This window comes from Cervus canadensis, chromosome 1 (genome assembly GCF_019320065.1).
Source record: "Cervus canadensis isolate Bull #8, Minnesota chromosome 1, ASM1932006v1, whole genome shotgun sequence".
NCBI classification, from domain to species: domain Eukaryota; kingdom Metazoa; phylum Chordata; class Mammalia; order Artiodactyla; family Cervidae; genus Cervus; species Cervus canadensis.
This window is the reverse complement of record NC_057386.1, coordinates 122,940,303-122,957,505: the sequence shown is the minus strand read 5'-3', so window position 1 is coordinate 122,957,505 and position 17,203 is coordinate 122,940,303. Positions and strand designations below refer to the sequence as shown.

Here is a 17,203-nt window from a genome sequence, read left to right as displayed (position 1 = left end):
CCAGGCATGGTGCCAGGCCAACCCCTGCTTTCTCCATCTCTCCATGGGTCTCCAACCCTTAGCTGAGAGCCCTCGGTAGCAAGGGTGATCCAGGCTCAAATTCTGATTTCTTGGCTCTCTAGTGGCAGTATGAGGGCTCTTGGGGGCTTTGATGCAAATCCCAGACTCAGGGAAGATCCTTGAACCTAAATCCCCCAGAGTCCTGGCTGGCCTCGTTCCACCTTTCCCCTTGAATACAGAGCTGATCATGACCCTGAAGGAAGCTCAGGCCAGTCCCCACGCTGCACTGTGTGTGCAGTGATGCTGCCCGTCGCCTGGGAAGGTGCCTCTTGTCTTTCTTCGACCAGGCAGCTGCCCACACCACCCAGCACCCCGAGTCACCTGCCTCGTCACCGCCCCCCTGCCCCTCCACCCCATTGGTGCTGGGCAGGGTCCATGCACCAGGCAAGGCTTGTGATCCAGAGGGAGGGACCTGAGGTCTCTGTTCTGAGCTGTTGTTTCTCCTCCTCCCTGTGAAACTGATCGATCTTCCACACGTTCCACCCTGGGGTCTGCCCTCCTCACCACAGCTCCTCTTCCTTGCAGGCTGCAGCTCTGGATATTGCCATGATTAAAATGGTGGCCCCATCCATGGCTTCCCGAGTGATTGATCGTGCTATTCAGGTGAGCACAGATGATGGATCGCTGGTTCTTCTGAATCATTCACAAGATTCAGAATTCCTCTCCTTCAGCTGCCCAACCTCCTGTAAACTAATAGCTGCCCTTTGTTGCACACCCCCATACATGACTGTCCTTTTCCTCCTCAGAACAACCCTATGAGGGGTCCTATTCCTGCTTCCATTTTGAATACATGGAAACAGAAGCACAGGAAAGTGATTTGTCCAAGGTCATTCAGCTTGCAAGGAGCTGAGCTCAGAGTTTGGGGAACCTAGGTCCTTCTTACACCAGGCCCAGCCTCCTAACCACATAGAGATGCCTCCTTCTCAAATCTCAATCCACGGCCCCTAGAGAGGGACTTCCCGACAGCAGAAGTCACCTAGTGGAGCAGATCTGGGGAGTCTGGTGTCCCTGGGATGGCTAGTGAGGCCCCATTTGGACTTTTCCAGAACACTGTTGTCACACAGGTGTCAGGGGACATCCTTGCAATGTAGCTGTTCTGAGCTGTCCTGACATCTTAGGAGCAGGCACTTGTTACTGGGGCTCTCAGGGATGAGGGCTCACCCAGGGCTTCCTCCTCTCCTTCCCTGTGTCTGCCAGGTCTTCGGAGCAGCAGGGCTGAGCAGCGACCACCCACTGGCTCAGTTCTTCGTGGGGGTCCGAGTACTGCGCCTTGCTGATCAGGTGCACCAGAGGGCAGTGGCCAAGATGGAGCTGAAGCACCGCAGTTAGACTTGCAGGAGTCAGATCGTCCCCGCCGGGCCTGTGGTTCCCAAATCTTTAATGATGTGCTTTCAAAGGCCTGGTATGTGTGCTCCTTGCACCCCTCCCAGCAGCTCTGTCCTGGGATCCTTGCTGTGAACCTAGCCTTGATGGGTCCCTACAGAACACACTCCTGTGTAAGAAGCCTGGAGTTGCCTGTTTCAGGCAAGGGGGAAGGGGAGTAGTGAAGAGCCTGGAGAAGTGATCTTTAGTCCAGGTGCCAGATGGGCAGCCAGGCCCCTTCTCTCTGGCTGTGGGACTCTGCATGAATATTAGGAGTCCTGCCAGGGTGCTGTGCCTCTGGTTGCTCCCAATCTGAGGGTGATACGGTGGCCTCCTGCTCTGTGTCCCCCACCGCCCCCAGCTGATGGTGGCAGCCTACAGACCCAGGGCAGACGTGCTCTGGGAGAATGGAAATAAACCCAAATTGTGAAGCCATTGCTAGGTGATTTTCTTTATTTCAATATCCAAAACACAGATTGCCAAAATGTTATTTTGGAAATGAGCTTTGGGAACAAAGAAGAAGATATGTCTCAGAGACTTCGTGAACATTCTGTCATACACAAGGAGTGGAGAACAAAAACTCACACTTCAGCCTGAAGCAGTGTCAGCCGCATCCTCACACGTCTTTCACTCCTCCTCTCCTTCGTCTCCACCCAGCGACCTGTCAAGTCTCCCTCCATGCTCTCCCTCCCAGCCAGCCCTGTTGCTTCTACTTAGGCCCTCATCATTTCTCACGTCAGCTCTCTGCTGTTGCAGCCTGTCCTCCTCTCTAGGACCGATTTTCCATGCTGTCCCTAGAGGAACCCCTCAAAAACACACATGGAAACTCATCACTCCCAGACTTAAAGACCTTGGTGAAGAGAAAGGATAGTACATAAGATTAAGACTGACGGGAAATCTACTGTGGTCACAACAGCATCATACCGGCCTATGACCAGAATATAGTTCAGAAATCTCAACTATCTTTGTTGAGTACATAACCCAAATTTGGGTGGGTCATCCTCTCGGGACCAGGTGCTGATATCCTGATCAGGAGGAGGAAACAGTACAAGGTTAGTCGGGCTCACCCCACCACTGCAGGCTGTTTCCCTCTGTAGCTGACCTCTCCCTTCAAGTGCTTCAGTGAAGCTGTGGGTGTGAAGCTGTGAATCCTGAACCTGCACTCAGGGTGGCAATGGAACAGATGCTCAGAGTGGTCGCAGACTGTGGGCCAGGCCCTCCTCCGTCCTTTATGGGTGTTATCTCTGCTTCTCCCCGTGGGCTTCACTCTCCTCCACGTTCAGCAGGAGGTGAGGTCGATTCTCAGAGAGGGGAGTATGTGGGCAGGGTGTGGCCCAGTCCAGCTTGAACTGGGGTCTACCTGGCTTCCAGCCTGGACTCCTCCTGCCACGCCTGTTCCCTCCACTGGAAACTACCTGTCACCCACTTCCCAGCTCTCCTGCAGGAAGAAACAGAGGTGTCTTTTCCCTCCAGACTGATGATCAACCAACTAATGTGAACCCACACATTTCCCAAGAACCTAGCTGACGTTCACCCACACTCTCCTCCTGAAGGCCCTGAGCATCTCACTGCAGATGCACAGCTCAGATTCTGACGTGACGGGTGCTGCGGCATTGTGCTGAAATGCCAAACTTGAGCCTAAGAAAGTGACCCCTAGTGGACCCAGACTGCCCGGTTCTTCTTGTGTCATCCAGGCACTACCATTATGGTCACTGCCTTGCATGCTCGCTCCGTGAGGCTCAAGGCAACACTTGGAAGCCTCTCATGTGCCCCTCTGTGAGGGGTATTACAGTGATTTCTACTCAACAGATGAGGAAATAAAGGTGTGAGCAGGTGAAGTCCTTTGTCCCACGTGACACAAATGGGGCAATGTGATTAAAAGATCCAGATTCCTCCTGATTCTTGTCTCAACCCCTGGCCACTGAGCCAAGCCAGCCCTCCATGGGTCCTGCTGCCCTGAAATCTCAGGCCCTGGCATCAACCAAGTTCTGGGCTTTGCTTCATGCCTTGATCTTGTTTGAGGTCCCAGACCCTGGCCCAGAGTGACTGGAGTCCTAAGCCAGGGTCAAGCTACATTGGGACAGCTCTTGGGCAAGGAAGAGCTTGGAGGGGTGTCCTTGCCTTCACTTTCACCTTGGTTGAAGTGACTAAAGTGACCTCAGCCCCCTCCCTGAGAGACCAGCTTCCTTAACCTCAGGGGAAATTTCCCCTCTGTACTCCCCTGAGGCCACTTCTTGGCTTTGGGAGCAGAGACTCTTAAACGAGAATAGTAGCTTTGCATAAGGACTCCTTCCCTGAGTGAATGGAGAGGCCTGTGCATCCCTGATACTGGCTTCATTAAACCAGCAGCAGTCTCTCCCCAGAGGCGGGAGCTGTTCCTCCTCACAACAGCACAGAGCTAGCCTTCTCTATCTTCCCCCTATTCGGTACTGTCTGGATCCTGTTTTTCTCTTTTGCACTTACGACTGCAGTCTGAGGTTGCCTTGTGTATCTGATTGATTTTCTATGCCCACCAGAATACCAGCTCCATGAGAGAGAGATCTTTACTGAGTTTGGTTCCCACTGTGTCCTCAGCCCTAGAACAGTGCCTGGCCCATCACAGGTGTTCACTAAAAATTTGTTAAATGGTTCAAAGAATAATCTAACTTGGTTCTTACAACAATCATGACAGTAGTGTGGTAGAGGAAAGGTGGCTGCTAATTCTTTGCTGCTCTTCTCAGGCAGGGGTGGAGGCTCTCCTCCCTCTCTGTGAACCTGGACGGGGCCCATGACTCATGCTGATCAATGGAATTTGGTGGCAAAATCTAAAGCTAGATCTTAGAAGTCTCCCTGGTATTGTGGAACTCTCTGGGGAAACCAGCTGTCATGTGAGAGGTCAGACTAGCCTGAGCCTGCCATACAGTCAGGAAACCCAAGCAACTGTGTGCTGTCAGCCATATGAGTGAAGAAGCCACCTTGCACCTGTGGCCCCAGGTGCCTTAACTGTGCAACATGAGCAAGCCCTGTCTAGCTGAGCTCAATCAATGGACATGCCTGTGAGAGACAGTAAGTCACATCTGCATTCTGGAAACTGTTCCAGGGGACTGGAAGCGATCTAATCATGTTTGCAGGCTAGAGAATGAAGGGTAACAGAAAGAAAGGACAATTGGGAAAATGTGCGTGTCACTAGAATGTACACTCTATGAGAGCATGGAGCCTATTCAATGCTGAATTCCCAGCACATGGAGAATAACTCTCAATAAATACTCACTGAATAAACATACTTAATATATTATAGTTACTTAGTCTAAAAATTTTAACATTAAAGATTTGAGCTTTTTCAGATTAATACAGTTTATTAATAGTAACAATAATCCTATTTTAGGCCATTCCACTGACCTTAAAAGTCTGGAGATGATCAAGTTTCAAATGTCCACTTCCTCCTATGGTTAAGGTATTTGTTTTTAAAACCATCATTTTGAAATTTATATAAAATAGACCTCATGTTAAACTATTCCTCCCTTAACATAAAATTTACACATCAATTTTACAATAGATGGGAATTACTTCAGTGAGAAAAATCAGACTGTGCTAATTTTGTTGTTTAATTATATGAATACCCCTAAATGACTTCATCTGTGTTTAGGGTCCAGTTCATAAACTCCAGCCCAGTATATGTGAAAAAGCTTCTTGGCATGGAAAGATGCTTTGGAGATTCCTCATCCTGACCAAGTTTGCTCAATTTCCAACTGCTACTGTGATGCCAACAGGAAGATTCTTATCTCCGGTTTTATCACAGCTACAGAGGACAACCCTAATCCTGAACCTGAGACAACTAGGAACGTGACACTGGAAGTAATACGACTCAGTGAAACCCAGACTTTCAAAGCTGAAAATGAGATGGAATAAAAATATTTTAGTAATCCTTCAGAGCAACATAGATCTTAAAAACAAAAGCTAACATGCAGGGCAAATGGCAAAATTAAAAGCCCAAACAACCTTCCAACTTAGAACAGTAATAAGCAGTAGACATAGGTATTTAGTAATTACTAATAAAATATCTTACCTCTAACTGTAAGGCATCTATTTTCTCCTCCTGCCAAGTGTCACCCTCATGTTCACACTGTACTATTTTTCCATCTGTTTTACTTGAAACCAGTTGACAGAAATAATTATGTAAAGAAAAGAATGGGTCAACCAAGGTGTGTTTCTTCAGAATGAAAAGTCTCCATAATTATGCCTTTAACTTCAACAAAATTTTTGTTTTTACAGATCCAAATTAAATGCCATGCAATACTTCTTTAAAAAGTGGTTTAAATCATTTTGATTAAAAAAAAAAAGTGAGAGGGCAGGAGTGTAAGCATTAACTCTCTTTATCCTGTGTAATGCAGGCCATTCATAGGAAATAGCACCCTATGGGGCACCATGAGAACTGGAGTTTGCCACAGCTGTCAGGAAGATTTCAAGCGGTGAGAAGGTTTAGAGAAAGTTCTGATGGAGATGTTTTCAGACAGAATGAATCCAAATTAGAAAATAAGAGTGGTGTTCACCTCCAGTGTAGTCCCAGACTCGATGGTTGGTGGGCTGCATGGCATACGTGTGTTGGGTCTCCTCTAAGTGCTTATAGGCATGTTGACTCACATATTGTCCACATCCTATGTGGCCACATATTAGATAAATCCAAAGGTTCTGCCAAGAAGGAGGTAAGACCTCAATTAGTTACATAAAAACACATGATCTGTGTTCTAAAGTTAAGGATAAGAAAGAGAATTCTGAACCTTGAGGGTGTGACTCTGAAGATTACAGAAAGTTTTGCTGGGTTGGAACAGCTGGAATAGAGGGGAAAGAAAAACCTCCCACAATGCAATTTGCTTTTGAAATTCTGCAAACTCACTTCAACAGCTATGATCCAAAATGGCTACTGGAGTATTCTGTGTCCCAGTGGGGACCGAGCGAACAAGGCAGGACAAGGACTGTCCTCTTTAGAGACTTTTAAAGAGGTCTGCTACCAACATCCAAGGAGCTGGTGGCCCAGCTTATTGATTACCAAACAAACCCTTCCTTTCCTTTGGCCTCCAGCAAGCCTTGTTTGGACCATAGAAAGGAGTTGAAAGACATGATGAAACTGCAATCAATTAACTGACCTACAAGCTTCTTTAGTAAAGACTTGGTGGGAATATGAGACTACAACGATGTTATGGATCACTTATAATTTTTCTTTTCTTTTTTATCTTCCTTCTGATCTCAGCAAGGCAGCAGTGAGCAGTGGCGTGAGGCTAGATCTTAACTCCATGCCCAGGTATTGAACCTTGGTAGCCTGGTTGAAAACCAGGAATCCTAGCTACCAGACCAGCAAGGGCTACAGGCTAGAAGCACTTTTTCCCTGGATCTTTGCCCCCAGTGCATTTATCACAGAGGCAGAAACTGCAAATGTAGATACAAAGTTTATTATTAGAGACATAGCACAACAAGTGGGAGAGCACACCGAGAAATGGTTTGTTTAGTTAAGGCAGAAGCAAGGCAGAGATGCACACCTGGAGAGGGAGGGTGTGCGCATCCCCCTAGTGAGGAGGAGTGCAATAAAGAGGTGGTTAAGTCATTTATATAGGTCAGTTCTTCCAGGTCTTTGTCTTCCTCCAATTCAATTATCTGGCTTCTTATTCCACACCTGACCTAAACTGGGACACTCCCTTGGGGGTACACTCATCCCCTTCAGCCAAGACAGATCTCAAAGTGAAGGCATCTGGGAGGAGCAAGCCTCATTATGGCCTGGTATTGTCCCCTGACTTCTGACCCACAAGGAGCCTTTCTGCCATGTGTAGTGTCTCCCTCGTCTCAAAAGAGGGAGGGAGGGAGATCCCTTAATCCTTTACTCAAACAAGGTTTGGCCCCTCTTTGTCCTTGCCATGATTATAACCTTGACTATAGGTATAGCCAGGACTATTACCTTAAGGTGTTTACACTTAAGGAGACCACCTATCTCTTGTCTCACAAAATGCTAACAGTTCTAAGTATCCAGCCTGAAGCCCACTTCTTCGTGCCCCATGAAATGCAAACGGGAGGCTGTAAATGTCTAACCTGGAGCCCGTCTATCTCCTATATTGCTTCCTTTCAACTTCCCAATCACCTGCATGCCTACCTTCTCTAGAACTTTCCCAGGTATTTTCTCAGGTGTATCTATGTTACTTTTGTAAGAAGCTTTGACCCAATCTACAAGATTTAGCTAAATATAAAACACCGGGGAATTCTTTAACACAAAAAATATTGTTCTATTCCTTTGAAGCTTAAAATATCTACTTCCCTTCAGGGCAAGAGCACTTTCTCTGCCCAATGTCAAAAAATAGGCAAACTCAAAAAGAAACAGTGTTTTTCTCACCTTGTCTTGAATAGATACATAATACTGTGAACTATTTCAACTGAGAGGTTTCCACCGAAGAAGGAAATCTGGTCTGGAAGCTGCCTGGATGGAGAATCAGGAGCAGCATTTACACCTTCTTTTTTTTTATTCCATTTATTTTTATTAGTTGGAGGCTAATTACTTTACAATATTGTAGTGGTTTTTGTCATACATTGACATGAATCAGCCATGGATTTACATGTATTCCCCATCCTGATCCCCCCTCCCACCTCCCTCTCCACCCGATTCCTCTGGGTCTTCCCAGTGCACCAGGCCCGAGCACTTGTCTCATGTATCCAGCCTGGGCTGGGTGTTTATACCTTCTTTACTTTGATCTTTACTTCTTGGTGCAATGGGGGATGCTTCTGAAGACTTTCTTCCATTGCAGCTTTCAACTCATCTTTCAGAAACTAAAAATTAGCAGGATTCCAATTAGATGAAAACTTTGAGTCAGAAGAATAAAGTTTGATAGAGAAAAATATTTTTTTAATTTTCAAATATTTTTTATTGGGATGTCACACATTGCCTTCATTTATTGTATTTCAAATCACTGTACACTTAACTTTGGGGAAAACACTGCTTGCCCTTTTTAGTACAAAAAAAACCCTAAAAACTGTTTTAGGAATGTAGAGAAACATCCAACTTAAATAGCAAAAAAGTGCATCATAATTACTGCTGCAGTGTAGTCATTTCTGCATTTCCCATGTTTCTTTTCTTAAATAACTATCTTGTCTGATAACATATAATATAAAGAGCAATTATGAAAAACAGATGTTTACACATACTTCTAAAGTCTTATTGAGAATATCCTGTTTGCACTGGATAACCAAATATAGGCTCAGCTGCAGTAGCAGGATATGCAAATACTTGCTGTTTCACACCATGGTGCATATATGGAACATTACTCCCATATTGCTGAATGGTGTCATAACCATTCTGGTAAGTCCCTGTTGGATTACTAGTTCTAAAACTGGTCTGTATGCCAGCAGGCACAAAATGACTTCCAAAGCTCCCACTGGTGTAACTTGCAGCAAATATAAACCACATTCTGAGTTTCTGCTCCCAAATCTCTCTTAAGCAGACTAATGTAACCCCTTTCATAATTTTCTCTGTCTCTAAAGGGATTTAGTCCACCTGTTTTGCCCACAGAGTATCTGTTGTGACAGTCAGCCTGCATGTCTCTCCTGACTCTGAAATGATCTGAAACTGTTTCTGACCAACTGAAGCAACTTGGGATTAACTGCTTGATTAGCTTCAAGGAGCACAGAGATACGGTCACTCACTTGCTTTATGTTATTAGGTGTCAAGTAAGTGTATGCTGTGCCTGTTTTGGTACTGTGAGCTGTTCTTCCAATTCGATGAAGATAATCCTCTGAGGAGTTAGGGTAGTTAAAATTGATGACAAATTTCACATCTTCCACATCTAGCCTTCTGGAGGCCACATTTGTAGCAATCAGAATAGGAGTTCTTCCATGTTTAAATTCATTTACAACCTAGTCACATTCCTGTTGACTCATGTCACCATGGATACTCATGACAGGCCACCTTATTCTAATTTTTCTAGTAAGTACATGGCATCCTATTTGGATTCCATTGTGTGTATATGTGTGTGTATGCACGCGCACACACACACACCATATCCTCTTTATCCATTTGTCTTTATCCAGTCTTTATCCAGTTGATGGACACTTGGAATAGTAAAAAGCAGCAGATATAAGTATTTAGTAATTACTAATAAAATATCTTACCTTTAACTGTAAGGTGTCTATTTTCTCCTTTGGGCAAGTATCACCCTCATACTGTACTAGTTTTCCATCATCTGTTTTACTTGCAACCAGTCAGTGGACATAATTATCTAGAGAAAAGAATGAATCAACCAATGCATGGTTCTTCAGAATGAAAAAGGTCTCCATAAGCTTTTAACTTGGACAAAATTTTTGTCTTCACAGATCCAAATTAAATGCCTTGCAATATTTCTTTAAAACTGGTTTAAATCACTTGAATTTTAAAAAAGAGTGAGAGGGCAGAAATGTAAGTATTAACTCTCTTTATCCTGTGCAATTCAGGCCATTCATAGGGAATAGCACCCTACGGGACACATTGAGAACTGGAGTTTGCCACAGCTATCAGGAAGATTTTAAGCTGTGAGAGAAAGTGGAGGGGTTCTGATGGAGATGTTCTCAGACAGAAATGAATCCAAATTAGAAAATGGGAGTGGTGTTCACCTCCATTGTGGTCCCAGAGAAATTGTGACGTCTTATGTTAAGAACTATATTCACAGAACAGTGGAGTTATGGGGGAATCTCAACTTAAAAGTGGTCTCCGCCCCATAAAAAAAAATCATTAACACCCTCAAATGCAGAGATGGCTCTTATATTTAGAAATACCATAAGAAAGCAGGTGTCTTCTATCATACACTCCTAAGTGAGACAAATATTCAGGGCTATTAAGTTTGAAAACCAAACCTACCAGTTCTTCACACTGGAGATGCAATACACATCCACTCCCCTGGATGGAGTGAGCTGGAGAGGGGGTTGGGGGCGGGGAGTCACAACGTGTTTATCTGGATTCAACATGAATCACCACAGACCTACATGCTAAGTAGTTCTCCTCACTGAGGAGAGTTGTCAACCTAGCTTGTTACAAGTAATTTAGAAGAAATATTTAGAGAAACTGAAATGTGGCCTGAAAGACTCATGTAAGGAACATAGGCAGTAAAAGCTAAAGTATGCTAGAGGTCTTAATCACAGGCTCACTGAACACCACTGCAACATAAGCAACCATGAGTTTACCTTATAAAAGATAGCCTACGGTTTTGGAAAGCATACCTGGGTTGGCCTTCATGGTCTCAATGATCACATCTGTCATTTCTCGACGACCGAGATGCTGATGTATGATTGCTGCTTTCTCCCCTGGTGACTTCCCTTCTAAACAGGCTACAGCTGAAGCTAGTGTCTTCTTTTGGATCTCCTCTTCAGACATTTCCCCGACTAAAGAACACATGAATGATTAATACCTGATAAATCCACTCTCAATGTATGCATCCACAGGTTTCCCTTTTCTCTCTGCTGCCCTCCCTCAAGACTGTAAGCTGCCTTTGCAGTAGTCCTCTCACTCACCTCTGGGGCTCCTGCTGTACCTGACAGTCAATTAATGCCCAGGGCAATAAACTCAGAAATGCAGGGCAGTTCTAGTGAAAATCATGCACTTTAAAGCAAATGAAGGAGATAAGAGCTTTGACAGTGATCACGCTCAGATAAACCAACATTTCAGTAACACTTGTAGAGTGACACTCTGTGTTGGACCCCAAATGAAGGCTAAAGTCCACTAATAATCAAAACTTTAAAAAACTTTTAGGGTAGTCTTCTTAAACACCCTGAGTTAGCCTTATGCCATCACACCCTAAATCTGTGATTATAGGCTTTATCAGAGTGGAGATTATGCCTGTTTTGCCCAGCACTGTATCCTCAGCACTTACATCACAGTGCCTAGCACATATTGGAAGCTATTTAAAGATTTGTTGAATAAATTAATGAATCAATGACTGACCCATGTAGAAGTGTATATGTGGCTTATGTCAACTTAGCTGATTTTCAAAACCCAGTAGCCTATTAAATCATATTCAGTGTTTTAATTAACGGCTCCAAAATTCACACTCAGGGAAGTTCCCCATGTTACCAAGCCCAGGCCCCCTCCCCAAATCAAACACATCCTCTCGTAACAGCTGTCTAAATTCTATCTTTCCTTCCTTCACCACATTTGTCACAGCTGCAGTTCTACATTTATTCTGTAATTATTTACTTCATTCGTCTCCATGAACTTGAGTGAACTGCTGGTGCCATTAAAGCAAGGCATCCCTTTCCACACACAACTAAAACTCCAACAGAGAGTGGGCTCTCAAAAAGTATTTCTTTTTTTTTTTTTTACTTTTACACAAATGCTGATAACAGTTTTATTCATAACAGCCAAAATCGGAAACCCAAACTTCCACCAATAAATCAATGAATAATAAATGATGTTCATCCACACAGTGGAACACTAGTCACAAAGAAAAAGAGCTCTGAAAACACAGAGCTACTCAGTTGAGTCTTCAAAACATGCCAAAATGGAAGAGTACATCATGCGAAATGTCAGGCTGGATGAAGCACAAGCTGGAATCAAGACTGCCGGGAGAAATATCAATAACCTCAGATATGCAGATGACACCACCCTTATGGCAGAAAGCGAAGAAGCACTAAAGAGCCTCTTGATGAAAGTGAAAGAGGAGAGTGAAAAAGTTGGCTTAAAGCTCAACATTCAGAAAAGTAAGATCATGGCATCTGGTCCCATCACTTCATAGCAAATAGATGGGGAAACGGTGGCAGACTTTAATTTTTGGGGCTCCAAAATCACTGTAGATGGTGAATGCAACCATGAAATTAAAAGATGCTCACTCCTTGGAAGGAAAGTTATAACCAACCTTGACAGCGTATTAAAAAATAGAGACATTACTTTGCCAACAAAGGTCCATCTAGTCAAAGCTCTGGTTTTTCCAGTAGTCATGTATGGATGTGAGAGTTGGACTATAAAGAAAACTGAGCACTGAAGAATTGATGCTTTTGAACTGTGGTGTTGGAGAAGACTCTTCAGAGTCCTTTGGACTGCACGGAGATCCAACCAGTCCATCCTAAAAGAAATCAGTCCTGAATATTCATTGGAAGGACTGATGTTGAAGCTGAAACTCCAATACTTTGGCCACCTGATGCGAAGAGCTGACTCACTGGAAAAGACCCTGATGCTGGGAAAGACAGGAGGAGAAGGGGGTGACAGAGTCTGAGATGGTTGGATGGCATCAACGACTCAAAGGACATGAGTTTGAGTAGGTTCCGCGGGAGCTGGTGATGTACAGGGAAGCCTACAGTCCATGGGGTCGAAAAGAGTCGGCAAGACTCAGGGACTGAAATGAACTGAAAGTGGAAGAAGTCAGACACGTTGGATTACATTTTTTGAATGAATGTTGTTGTTAGATAACTGATGGAGGTTCAAGGAACAGAGCCATACCTGCATTCCCCCTGAGGAGGCTGTGTGACTGGGAATGAAGAGCTCAGACTCTCAAGTCCAGCTCTCTGAGGTAGAATTCCATCTGACAGATGATCCTGGGCAAGGCGCTTAATCCCAGGGCTTCAGTTTCCCAGTTTGTAAAAGGCTCACACACCCATCTACTAGTAGGGTTGAATGAAGACAATTAGAGAAAACAGTGCCCAGGAAGTATTTAGTACAGTGCTCAGATACAGAACGTGTAGACATTTTAGTTGTAACTACTGCTACAGGGCCCCTTAATGGAAAGTTTTCCAAAGAGGAAGGATTTAATTAAACGTTCCCAGGAGCCGCCAGAGTGCTGGGTATTCCCTGTGTTTTCACAAAGCCTAGAGGAAATCAACTCGCACAACTAGGCTCTCACCGAGGTTGGAGAGAGCGACGCGCCAAATAATAAAGAGTCCCGGTGGGAAGGCACCAGGAAGGAGGAACTGAGGAAGACTCCCCAGGGGTGACACCTGGGAAGACCTCCTAAGAATGGGGGAAATGAGAGGGATCCCAACCACTTCTCGGCTTCCTCCTGAGGCGAAAGCCCTCACCGAGGCCCCTGCCCGGACTCAGACTCCGAGAGGACGAGCCCGGGGGCCCAGGCGCGGGCTACGGGGGAGGCGGAGAGGCCGCGGACTCACCGCTGAAGCTGAAGTCGGCGGGGACCCGCGAGTGTTCTGGGAGCTCCGGCTGGATGCGCTGGCCGGCGCAGGCCCCGGAGGGCTCAGGAGAGGCTGGGAGGGAGCCTTGAGGCTGAGCGCCACGGGGCGGTAGCGCCGCCGCCGCCACCACCTCAGCGCCACCGGCTTACAGCCAAAACCTTCACTGCCGCCTGCCGGCCGCCGTCGCTGACCCTTGGGGTTACGCAAGCGCGGATCAGCGGGCTAGCTGATTGGGTGCGCCCACGTGACTGCCGTGTTTGCTCAGAGGTGAACCCGCGCTCACCGGTCAGGATTCCAAGAGGACTTGGAGGAGGCACGTCACAGGGTTCGCGGGCACTTGGACACTATTTAGGAAGATCGGTGGGTTTTGCTCCCAGGCCTGAGGGGACATTCCCTCAGCCCACCTCATCTGACGGCGAGGAGTCTCTGACTCCGCGAGGTCTCCGATTGTCCGAGGAACCCGCGCCCTGCAGAGACCCGAGCTCTGATCTCTTTTTGTCGTGTTTGATCTCGCTCCAACTGTAGGCAGAGTTGCTTTGTGTCAGCCACGCTTTACAGATAGGTGCGCTGAGGCTCAGAGAGCTGAATTCGCCTGGGGAGTTGGCACTAGTTGCAGTGTTTCTGATTCTGTTAAGGTAGGACGGTGGGCTGGTTAAGTGCCCTGAACTGGAGATAGATCAGGGTCCCCCTCCGGGACTAATCTCTTAACAAATGTTTACTGAGAGCCCAGGCTCTTTTTCGGCGGTAGAGATACGTTGGTGATTATGGAATAGACCCTGATCACCAGTTTCGTGACCTTGAGTTAAGTTTTGTGTAAACTTGATTTAGTATCTTTGTACAGCTGTGATGATGAAATGAGCCACAATCAGTACGTGGCTAGAACAGAAGCATCATCTTTAGTTGGAAGGAAGAAGGAAGCCAGTCATAGGAGAGCTGCCGACTTATCCACTAGCAGGAATCATGAGGAGGAGGAGAAACGGCTACCCACTTCAGTATTCTGGCCTGGAGAATTCCATGGACTGTGTAGTCCATGGGGTTGCAAAGTGTCGGACAGGACTGAACGCCTTTCACTTTCATGAGGAGGACAGTGTCCTCAATAAGAATGAAAGTCAACCTTTCAGGTCCAGACACCCTCTTCATCTCTGTTAAGCCCTCACACAGAACGTGTTGACACTTTTTGGAGCCTATAAATAAATTTCTCCTGCCATCATTAACTCTGGCCTTGGCATAGGAACATAAGTAAAACCCAAAATGCAAATCAATCTCTACATTTTTCATTTCAGCTTTCCAATTACAAATTTCCAATTACATAAGAAACACATTGTATCATCTTGAGCATTTACTTCCTAAGCATTCTTTCTTTAGATTCGTACATACTTTATTTAGTCCTTCTGGTGGCACTGAGGTGACTCCCATGAACCTGCAGGCTGTCTTACCAACCTGTTTTGCTCTAACTTGCTTCTTAGCTTTTAACCGTAGACATCACATGAGAAACTTCAAGATTTTCAAGTGGAACTGACTGCAAGTAGAGTTTGTTGTTGTTTTTGTCCTTTTTCCCAGGTTTTTATTTCAGACCTAAAAAACATGGAAAGACGAGTACAAGGATCTCTCATACACCTTTCATCATGTGCCTTTCACTAATTATTAACATTTGCCACATTTATGTCTATTCATGTGGAAATGTTTGTGTATCTATATATACATGTACCTGTTGTGTGTATGTTTTTGTTTCCCCTGAACTTGTTGAAAGTAAGTTTAGAAAAGAGGCGGTGATGATCAGGAGGTCATCGCCCTGCTCTGTAGGAGGGATGATAGTGTGGCGGCATCGTGAGCGCTAGGAGGAGGTGAATACAGGGCACCCTGAGACAGTACAGCAGAGACTGCTCATCTGCCTCTTCTGGTGGCTGGAAGAGGTTCCATGAAGGAAGTGACAGGCAAACCAGAACCTGAGGGACAGTGGGCAGTTATCCAGGGAACGGATGGAGGGGAGCATTCAGGCCAGGGAAACAGCATATGCTAAGGCCTGGCCACAGGAGGAGCGCATCATGTGTTCAGTGAAGCTGCTGTGGACATGAGTGTCGAGATCACCGAGGCTAAGGTGAAATACAAAGGAGAGCTGCTGCCCAGAGGGGAGAAGTTCTCAGAGGGCCTTTTCAGGCAGCTTAAGGAGCTGAGAGTTTATTGTGAAGACAATGGGGAGTCACTGGAGATTTTAAATGGGGGCAGGACATGATCAAATTTGCCATTTTGACTGACGAGGCAAGGGGACCCACTTAGGAGGCTGCTGCAAAGGTCTGTGGGTGAGATCATGCAGTGGGAGTGGAGAGAGTAGACGGAGAGCTTTGGGAGGAATGACCGGTCACACTGAGCACCAGAATGGAGGTGTCTGGCTGGAAGACTGAGGGGTGAATCCAGTTTTCTAGCTTGGGTAGCTGGGGGGACAAGGGAGCCCTTTCCTGAGCCAAGGACCTTAGGAAAGGAGTTGTCATGGGGGGCAGAGACACTGAGTTCAGCTCTGGTTGTGTCTGAAATCTGGTTGGGAGTCACAGTAGACATGCTGGTGGCTCCCTGAGTGCCAGGACGGAGGTCTCCTTGGAGGCAGTGACGGCTAACCATGTCCTGTCTCTGCTTCACAGCCTTGGCCCCAACATGTGCCTAAGGCGGCTTCTGCAGTCCTCCCAGCTCCAGCGGGCTTGGAGGGCGGCCTTCCTGAAACATGTCCAGGGCAGGCGCCCGGGAGCCCGGAGATGGACGCATTCTGGAGGTGGCCCCTACAGAGCAGTGATTTTTGACATGGGCGGAGTTCTGCTTCCTTCTCCAGGGAGCGTGGCCACAGGTGAGCTCTTCATTCTCCTTCACCTTTGGAGACTGGTGTGCGTGGGGGTGGGGGAAAGGAGGGTGTTGAGGGGAGATGACAGTGTGTCTCAGTGGGTGCTATTCTTGCTCTTGAATCAAATTTCAAGCAACAGTTAGTGCTGCTGAAGATCTTGGGCAAATGATTTCACTTCTCTGAGTCTTAGTTTCCTCATCATTAAATTAGGGCTAATGATCTGTACATCTTTGGTGATAGGAGATGGTTAAGTGAGATTATTCATGGAAAGCACTTGATTAGCAGAATGAGTGCTTGGCTCATCTGAAATTCTCAATAAATGACAAGCTGCCATTGTTACTGTCAATGTTATAGGTAGAATTTAACTACCTTTCCCGGAGAACTACTTGTGAATGCTGAAATCTTCCCCTCTCCCCACTTTGATCACAACCTTTCCTCTTCCATCAACCTCCCTCTACACCTGCTTTTGTTCCAAGACAAACCTCTAGGCTCTGATCCTTCCTTTTTCAGCCCCTTCTGGTATTACCTTTTTATGCACTCAGTTGAACTGACTTAAGTTTGATTTGTTTGGCTTGAAGTGTTAGAAAACCTAACAAAACATTGACTGAAACAAGATTGAAGTCAAATGTGTTTTTTATGTGAAAGTCCAGGTGTGTGGCTTGGGCTAGTGTGTTGCTCTGTGCTATCAGGGCCCTGGGTTGTTTTCCTTGTGTTGCTCTGCTGTGAGCACACCCCTTTTCCACTCTCATGGATTAGGTTTGGCTGCTTCACTTTCTGCCATCACATGCGCATTCTGGCCAACAGGAAGGACCAAACAGAGGTCTCTGTTCTTTTGACAGACTGTGGTTG

At 46.0% G+C, this 17,203-nt stretch overlaps 2 protein-coding genes and 2 long non-coding RNA genes across 12 annotated transcripts in view; 2 read left to right on the top strand and 2 right to left on the bottom strand.

Moving 5' to 3' along the window:
• The window catches only part of LOC122423446 (acyl-CoA dehydrogenase family member 10-like), a 37,167-nt gene extending 35,310 nt beyond the window's left edge, over nucleotides 1–1,857 (top strand). The window contains exons 17-18 of the mRNA XM_043440530.1: nucleotides 586–663; nucleotides 1,258–1,857. Of these exons, the coding sequence (XP_043296465.1) occupies nucleotides 586–663; nucleotides 1,258–1,389 (210 nt within the window). The 3' untranslated portion in view covers nucleotides 1,390–1,857. The remainder of the gene's footprint in view (nucleotides 1–585; nucleotides 664–1,257) is intronic.
• Nucleotides 1,858–1,979: 122 nt separating this feature from the next.
• On the bottom strand, nucleotides 1,980–13,692 carry LOC122423462. Of its 3 annotated transcripts, XR_006264158.1 has the most exons (7): nucleotides 13,504–13,692; nucleotides 10,627–10,788; nucleotides 9,547–9,653; nucleotides 8,119–8,208; nucleotides 7,778–7,861; nucleotides 5,468–6,090; nucleotides 1,980–5,290 (listed from the first exon to the last, which is right to left on the bottom strand). It is a non-coding gene; the product is annotated as an uncharacterized LOC122423462 (long non-coding RNA). The 3 variants fall into 3 exon arrangements; XR_006264157.1 differs by having other exon boundaries at nucleotides 1,980–6,090; nucleotides 13,504–13,675; XR_006264156.1 differs by lacking the exons at nucleotides 1,980–5,290; nucleotides 5,468–6,090; nucleotides 7,778–7,861 and having other exon boundaries at nucleotides 8,004–8,208; nucleotides 13,504–13,667.
• LOC122423418 (acyl-CoA dehydrogenase family member 10) overlaps nucleotides 13,692–17,203 on the top strand; it is a 51,402-nt gene continuing 47,890 nt past the window's right edge. For 2 of the 7 annotated variants that reach the window (XM_043440518.1, XM_043440463.1), the window contains exons 1-2: nucleotides 13,751–13,884; nucleotides 16,161–16,360. In XM_043440518.1, coding sequence (XP_043296453.1) covers nucleotides 16,174–16,360 — 187 coding nt within the window. In that variant the 5' untranslated portion in view covers nucleotides 13,751–13,884; nucleotides 16,161–16,173. The other 5 variants (XM_043440490.1, XM_043440481.1, XM_043440473.1 and 2 more) reach the window with 5 other exon arrangements.
• LOC122423471 overlaps nucleotides 14,976–17,203 on the bottom strand; it is a 29,047-nt gene continuing 26,819 nt past the window's right edge. Inside the window, exon 4 of the long non-coding RNA XR_006264159.1 lies at nucleotides 14,976–15,099. This is a non-coding gene — a long non-coding RNA (uncharacterized LOC122423471). The remainder of the gene's footprint in view (nucleotides 15,100–17,203) is intronic.